We start from the raw sequence: 8,594 nt of genomic DNA on the forward strand, positions 1-8,594 counted from the left end.
ATATGAAAAATATTCCACAACTTTCGATATAGTTGAACTGTCCCTTCATAAAAATACTAGCAACTACTTATTTAAAAAAAGATTAAGCGCCTTTCTGTCGTTAATACGCTAATTTATCTAAACACAGCAATACTGCCAACTTACGTGATCGTCATATTTTTCCACCCCCTTTCTCAAAAAAAGTTCAAGAGCAACGCAGAGCTACCTATGCATCAGTAAATATCAATTTCTACTTCACATTGCTTAGCTGCTTTTCCGCCAGCAAGCACTTTATTTTATTTCAAATCATCTTTTTTTTTAATTTCTACTTCGCTCTTCCGTCGAGGAGAATACATACATTGCTTTACTGCCATGCCGTCAGCAAGCATCTTCCTTTTTTTTAATTTCTACCTCGCCCTTCCGTCGAGGAGAATTCACACATTGCTTCACTGCCCTTCCGTCAGTAAGCATCTTTTCTTTTTTTAATTTCTACCTCGCCCTTCCGTCGAGGAGAATTCACACATTGCTTTACTGCCCTTCCGTCAGAAAGCATCTTCCTTTTTTTTAATTTCTACCTTGCCCTTCCGTCGAGGAGAATTCACACATTGCTTCACTGCCCTTCCGTCAGTAAGCATCTTTCCTTTTTTTAATTTCTACCTCGCCCTTCCGTCGAGGAGAATTCGCTTCGCCCTTCCGTCATTATGCATATTCATTTTTTTTAATTTCTACCTCGCCCTTCCGTCGAGGAGAATTCATAAATTGCTTTACTGCCCTTCCGTCAGCAAGCATTTTCTTTTTATTTGCATAACTTCTCTCTCCCCCTAATCGAGAGGAATTTCGTACACTTACCACAAAAATGCACCATAATGTGATATATTTTCTCATTGTGATATATTTACAAAAGCACTGAACTTAATTCTTTCGGAAATGATTCTTTTCTTACCTAATTGGAGCATTTGCTGCGCCATTGTCGTGAATCGATGAGAACACTGTACGGACGCGTCTATTCGCGGTAAACGTGGTTGGGTGAATGACGTACGAGGTTTATATCTTTTCGCTCGTCGATCTGTATGCATCGTACATACTCACACGCGCACACTGGCCTCTCGTTATTCCGATCTCGGGTAATAGTTCTCGTGCATCAGAATATTGCTCTCTGCCGCTCTATCGCGATTCTTCCATGCACGATGCACACATACCCTTGCAGATAGGACGATGAGACGGCGACAGGCTCTGCGGTATAGAAGCAACGAGATGCTTACATGCACACATCAGCCAGTTGCTATCCCGATTTGAGTATCGAGCGTCTTTTAATGTTTATTTACCGCTCTTTCTCTCAGTATGGTTTCGCTTTCGTGCATGCATAAACATGTAGGTAGAAAAGTGAACGAAGAATAAAATGTTCGCTTCGTACATCTTCAACATATGTGTTCGTTCGTTTATTCATTCGGATCATAGTTGTATATTTTTAAGAGAATGCGATATCAGAGGCCAACCAATAATACATGCAAGGTCTGTATTCACCAGGAGTGAAATAAAATAAAATGATACCAACATTTTACGCTTTCCGGTATGACTCATTTATCTAGGCCTTATTCTCCACATGCAGTAGACAAATACATTAACATGGTCCAAAATATGTAGGGGTTCGAATTGGATTGGTTACCTTAGTTGTAATGGGTTATTCGCCTAACTAAGGTACCAACCATCACCAAATATTTTTATTGGTTCTTTACACTAAAATTATGCGACAATAAAACTGTTATCCTTGATTTTATCTAAAATAACAATTGATAAGACTGATTTTCTTTGAATTTTGAGGTCCTTTGCACCTTTAGTTTATCTAATTTACCTATAGTTGCATGTTCCATAAGAAATCAATGGGATTTGCAACAATAGGAACCGAAATCAGCAATTACACCTCTATTGGTACATGTTTTCCTATAGTAGTACAAGCGGTTTTAAATATGTACATAAATTGGTTAATAAACAATCTTTACATTTTTTCTATGTTCGACATGTTGCTCATCAGGTACACGACACTCGAGCGCTTGTGTATACGTGCCAAGTGTAACCAGAATGTAATCGATATTTCAACAATAATATTGAATATAACACGGTATTGAATCAAAGTTTTGATAAATGAGAAGGTATAATTGCATTACTGGGTAGATGAAAACAGGTTCTTTTAGTACTAAATGTCTATTCAATATTATCTAGTTCATTTCTATAAAATTATGATTACATGCTTACATTTGTTGTAACACAAAACTCTAAAAATTTTCGAGTCTAAATATAGAATCCTACTCTTTCACAGTTGCTGTCTAGATCGGACGGCATTCTGCTGTGGTGAGACACTAAAACTCAAAACCGTCATCGACAACCAGGGGGAAGAAAGTGTGAAGCTGAAAGCACGCCTGATGCAGTTTTGTGAGTTTTTCATTGAACGAGGCGTACTCGGCGTAACGAAAGAGGTTCAACATTTGGTGCTTGAGTACAAGGGTGAACTGCTAATACCAAAGGACCATCAGGACACCTGTGCCAGTTTAAGGATACCAACGGTGCCTACGAGCCTAATGGGCGTTAGTCGGTTGGTGCAGATTTACTACACCCTTATGGTGAGTATTTACATTCACGTGGGCAAACCGAAAGGAATGACGCCAGCATGGGGCGCGTGTCGCACCTTCAACTATATGCTAAATATGAATGCATCACGGGTGCGTTGAATTCGGGGACAACACAACGACACGTTCTGGCGCTGGGGTAACATCCAAACTGGGTCTTGTCACGTATCGTTGCATGTCAAGAACAGTATGTACTTTATGCATATCCAGAGTAAAAGTCAGTACGTGTTGAATCTGCCAGGAGTAGTTTTACCCATCGTGGGGACATAGGTCAAAAGAACAAATAAAATTTATATAGGGTAAAGTGTCTATTTTTAACCTCTTAGGGCATTTCCTCACCATTTCATTAGTTTTTCAATTCAATCGATGAGATGCGTATGTATAAATTTGCTTCAATATCTTTGATTTGTGCCTGAAAATTGGGAAATATTCGTGTTTGAGCGCAATGTAAACTCGAATCGAGTGCCCCGATTATCGCACTATCATTTGAGCCAATGCAATGGCAGACGCCGCTGTAACCAACGGCTTTAAATGGGTATAAGGTGACAATAGAGACATCATTTTTAATAGTTCGATGATCCAGAGGTTTAATGGATTGGAAACCGGGGGTGATTCGCTACTCTCACATCTCCCGATTTCCAATCCTTTAAACTTCTGAAGCATCGAAATGTTAAATTTCTAAGCCTTGTGTTAAATTTTTAAAATTGTATGCAATGCATTTAGACTATCGAGACTTTATTCAACACAAACAAACCAATTGATAAAACCAACTAAACTACGTTCCATAGCAGCGGTAAAGATGATATAATTAGCTTTTGAGAACTCATAAGTTTTAGATGACAATTTTCTATCAAACAGTTAATTTTTCCCAATACTAAAATTACAGATATGCTTGGAATTTGAAAATTCAGGAGATGACCTACACATCAATTTCCCTATCACCATCGGTACGGTACCATTTCGAATACCAAACAGTAACTTGCAGCCCCACATTGGATACGGTAAGATAAAAAATCCCATAAAATCAAATAAAATGAATAAAATGCTATAAGATGACTTATTATTATTAATGTTTGTTATTTGTTCATCACTTCAGAAGTTGCCATCGATCACGTTGAAGGAGGCATCTACATTGGACCGGAATTTCTCTTGGGCGAGGTGTACGATGGTTGCAATGTTAGCGACAATGAATATCGTGACCTTGCACCGCTGTACCGCCCGGTGTATTTGACAGTGATCCGAAGTTCCCAGCAAATATCAGCTCGAGCAGTAGGGCGAACAAACCGCAAAAAATCCTCCTGTGACATAGAAATCGCTGAAATACACAGGAAATCATTGAGCTCACATGGATAAAAGCGCAAATGTCACTAACAGCAAATAGACAGTTTCCTCCCACCCCTGTGTCATCCCATTCATCTCCATCACATAAATCAAACAGCAACGACATGAGCAATAAACAGGTGAAACGTGTTCAACAACTCAATGAGAATAGTTTCAAATATCCCAAACACAGTGATTCATACTTGAAGGAAAAAAATTAAAAAAAAAAATAAATCCTAAAGAGCTTTAAATAACGTGCCAAAGTAATTTCCCTTGACGTCGATATGATACCTTTTGAAGAAGTAATTTTGTGCTGACAGGAATATGTTTGACAAAACCTACGCGCAAGATAGAGAAAGAAAAGCTTTTTCATCGTAGTATATAATATGGCATAGAAAAATCACAAAAGCTACGAAGGCACAAATAAATTATGTTGGAAAATTACTTCTCCATCCAACCATCTATTCATCAAATATTGCATCACTATTAGTTCGACTTAGCAAGTTAAGTTTTCCAGTATATGATTTATTAAATAAGGACCAGTAAATTTGATTGATTATTAAACCTGAATTAATAAACTCAGCGTTCTTTATGACGATTGATTATATCACCTATAGCATAACATTTTTGAGCTCGGTTTTCTACGTTAATTTAACATAGTAATGAGACTTTAGAATATATTTACAAAATACCAAAGTGAAAACAGTATCCGAGAATTAGTGTAATATATACGGAGGTCCGTTTGGTTCTTCTTGTGTCGCTAACTACCTCATCTCGCGTTATCCTATACTACTACCGTCCACGTCATAAGGGCTGCTGTCTTGGCACTAACGGTTAAATTTTCTGGTTTACGCCATGCACTTTCGAGCTGAGCTTACGTATCCATCCACTTTCATTTGCATTATCTTCTTCGCTGATGATGTTGAGTGTTGATTTAGAGGTACTAGTCGCAATCTTTGCGGAATGAGCATTTATTGCTGTATGAAGAGCAGAACCACTGGTCATTTTTCGTCGGCCTACTTCGCTTCTCCAAATACCGACCAGAAAGATGACTGCACTAGCTGGACCCTAGATATCGACCCATCAACAGATGGACAAAGGAAGGCGTGAACACAAATTTTTTCATTTCAGTAAAATTCAACGACCTCGGCTAGGACCCAGTAGAGTGAGTGGCGGTCATGCTTGCCACTCAACCACCGGCGACATAATGAAGAGCAGTTACCGGTTATGGTTGTGATGTGGTCTTTTGCGAATTAGCAGATGTTAAACTTTCTACCTTTCTAGGCAAAGAAAGGTATAGAAATCGCACAAATCTTGAAGATTTGGCGCAACGTCTAGTTGGCCGCGTCCTATACGCTAATTGATTCAGCTTGACGAATTAGGACAATGTATGTATGCGGATGTAAGTTTTTTTTTCAACAACAAGTCGAAAAGAATTTTTTTTCACCTCGACAATTGGGCCAAAGCAAATGGATTACCGTCAGTAACACAATTTGGCTTCTGCAAAGGCAAAGGGATAAACGATTTCCTTGCGCTACTCTCGGCAGAAATTCAAATGGCCTATGCTAACAAAGAGCAGATGGAATCAGTATTCTTGGATATTAAGGAGGCTTTTGATTCAGTTTCTACGAAGACTGCATATGATGAAGACTAGCAACTCTGTCCAAAATCTGGAGACAGTAACAGCGACGCCACTTTCGGGTACATTAGGGCATTGCAAAAAAATTTTTTTTTTTTAATTCTCGAAGGCCCCCCTCTCATATTGTGACAAATGTCACAGTAAGCTCAGATGCCAAATTTTCACTTCATTAGGACAATTCTAGACCCCCGCCCACTTCGCTTGAATTTTTTTAAAATTGGTAGTATGCGAAAATATGGAGGAAAAATACATTAAATGCTATAACTTTTGAAGTACAAATCAGAAAATTACAATTTATACCTCTTTTGGAAGTAAATAATCTTAGTATTTGAATGGAGATATTTTTGTTTCTAGAAAAATACGGGAAAGTGAGGTACTGGGTCATTTTGGCCCCAAAATCCCCTATTTTTAATGATTTTCCTGCTCCGTGATGCAAATCATACATATTTTGTAGTTTTTCTAATGTGAAAAAATCTCAGAAATCGATCGGAGCCTTTTTGACCTTTGTCCGAATACGAGAAGTTGGGGTTAAATGGCCTATTGTCATTCATATTAAACTTCATCATTTTCTCGTGAATATATCTCTATTATTCTTCAATTCTTCAACAAGTTACATTTTATGAAAATTGGTTGAAGAATAATAGAGATATATTCATGAGAAAATGATAAAATTTAATATGAATGACAAAAGCCCTATAACTCCAACTTCTCGTATTCGGACTAAGGTCAAAAGGGTTCCGATCGATTTCTAAGTAAAAACACGTTAGAAAAACTACCTAATGTGTATGATTTGCATCACGGAGCAGAAAAATCATTAAAAATATGGGATTTTGGGTCCAAAATGACCCAGTACCCCACTTTCCCGTATTTTTCTAGAAGCAAAAAAATCTCCATTCAAATATTAGGATTATTTCCTTTCAAAAGAGGTATAAATTGTAATTTTCTGATTACTACTTCAAAAGTTATAGCATTTAATGTATTTTTCCTCCATATTTTCCCATAGTACCAATTTTAAAAAATTTCAAGCGAAGTGGGCGGGGGTCTAAAATTGTCCAAATGATGTGAAATTTGGCATATGACCTTACTTTGACATTTGTCACAACATGAGAGGGGGGGCCTTTGAGAATTCAAAAAAAATTTTTTTTTTCAATGCCCTAGGGTACATGTAGTACTTCTCATAGTGATGCACAAACACGGGGGTCTTAAGTGCATGTGAATGAGGATTTACATCCTTAATCGTCAGAAAAATCCTACAAAAACCCTAACTAAATCCTACAAACACATATTCACTTTAACATTAAGCTTCCTACCTTCCTCCAATAGAGGCGCTGTAACCTCTATCGCTTCTCGTTTGTATGGGGGAAGGAAAGAGATATCAGTCTTCTTACTATGTAGTCTTCGGTTTCTATAGACATTCTTTATGCGAAGTTGCACCAGCATGGTCTTTCACCAATTTTAAACAACTTCTTGCTAAATCTGTTGTCTGAAAAACAAAGGCATTTCCCGCATGGTGACTTATCGACATCAAGATTTAGCTACACGGGCCTTCCCCAGGGATCATGTCTAAGCCCTCTTCTCTACAGTTTTTACGTGTATGACATTGGCGGATTTCTTGCTAATTCCTGCACGCTAAGGCAGCTTGCAGATGACGGTGTGGTCTCTATTACAAGTCCCAAAGCCGTAGACTTGCAAGGACCACTGCAATATACCTTGGATTTTTGTCGGGCTCTCCAGCTGGATATCGAATTCTCCACGGAGAAAACTGAGCTAGTCTTATTGTCTAGGAAGCGTGAACCAGCGAACCTACAGCTTCAATAAATGGCTCAAAGTATTGCTCAGGCTTCAACATTCAAATATCTCGAGGTATGGTTCGACTCTAAAGCTATCTAGAGATGTCACATTAGGTATCTGAAACAGAAGTGCCAACAAAGCAGTCTTCCAAAATGAACATCGAACACCATGTTCGCTCTAGTTCTGTGCTCATCCTACACCATCATTTCGTGTGCAAACTCGAACGCGCTAATGCGTACCAAAACACGAGCACATGTTCGTCTGCACAACCGAACCTCATGTACGTACGCGGTGTTCGTACACACAGGTTCTTGATACTAGTTTTCTTTTTCTCTCATCCATCATCACTAGCATTGACTCATTCTGTTTTGTGTGTGCCTTTCTTATGTACGCACACGGTGTACGTACACGGTGTTTAAAGCTGAGTTTGCAGATCGTTCGCTTGGGTTCAGTGTTCGATGCGAACCTGTACACAAAGGCAAAGCATGTTTGAGGTTGAACGCGTGCACGAAATTTTGTACACGGGTGCAAACTTGTCGATGTTCATGGGAAGACTGCAACAAAGGATCAACTTTCTCCATGCAATAACCGGAATATGGTGGGGTGTCCATGCAGGAGATCTATTTAGCGTGTACCAAATAACGATATTATCAGTGATGGAGTATAAGATGGGCGTTTCTGCTTTCGCTCTGCTGCGAACAAAGACTTTATCAAACAGTAGAGAATCCAGTATCGCTGTTTACGCATTGCTTTGGGTTGCATGTACTCGATCCATACGATGAGTCTAGAAGTGATGGCGGGCGTCCTTCTACTGAAAATCGATTTTGAAACCTCTCATATCGATTGTCCCTTCGATGCGATATCTTGAACCCACTGGTGATTGCAAATTGTGAAAGGCTTGTTAAGCTTAATTCTCAGAACCGATTTATGTCCTTGTACTTCGATTACATGGCACAGAACATCAATTCATCTTCGTTTAACTTTAACCTTGCTCATCTCTTAAATACTTCTGACTCAACTGTGTTTTTCGACACATCCATGAAGGAAGATATTTGTGGAATCCCGGATCGATATTTTTCATCATAAATACCATCAAGTTGACTGCAGCAAAATGTTCTACACTGACGGATCAATTCTTGACGGGGGCTTCGATATTTTCAACGAAAATGTTGCTGCCTCATTCAAACTCAATGATCCTGCTTCAATTTACGTCGCAGAATTAGCTTCCTTTCAGTATATTC

General features: G+C 38.7%; 1 protein-coding gene across 8 annotated transcripts in view; it reads left to right on the plus strand.

Annotated features, from left to right (window-relative positions):
* Positions 1–4,501, plus strand: part of LOC131681795 (arrestin domain-containing protein 3-like) — a 77,318-nt gene extending 72,817 nt beyond the window's left edge. For all 8 annotated transcript variants that reach the window (XM_058962828.1, XM_058962832.1, XM_058962835.1 and 5 more), the window contains exons 7-9: positions 2,297–2,597; positions 3,490–3,604; positions 3,700–4,501. In XM_058962828.1, coding sequence (XP_058818811.1) covers positions 2,297–2,597; positions 3,490–3,604; positions 3,700–3,956 — 673 coding nt within the window. In that variant the 3' untranslated portion in view covers positions 3,957–4,501. The remainder of the gene's footprint in view (positions 1–2,296; positions 2,598–3,489; positions 3,605–3,699) is intronic.
* The last annotated feature ends 4,093 nt before the right edge of the window (positions 4,502–8,594 follow it).

This window comes from Topomyia yanbarensis, chromosome 2, assembly GCF_030247195.1.
Source record: "Topomyia yanbarensis strain Yona2022 chromosome 2, ASM3024719v1, whole genome shotgun sequence".
NCBI classification, from domain to species: domain Eukaryota; kingdom Metazoa; phylum Arthropoda; class Insecta; order Diptera; family Culicidae; genus Topomyia; species Topomyia yanbarensis.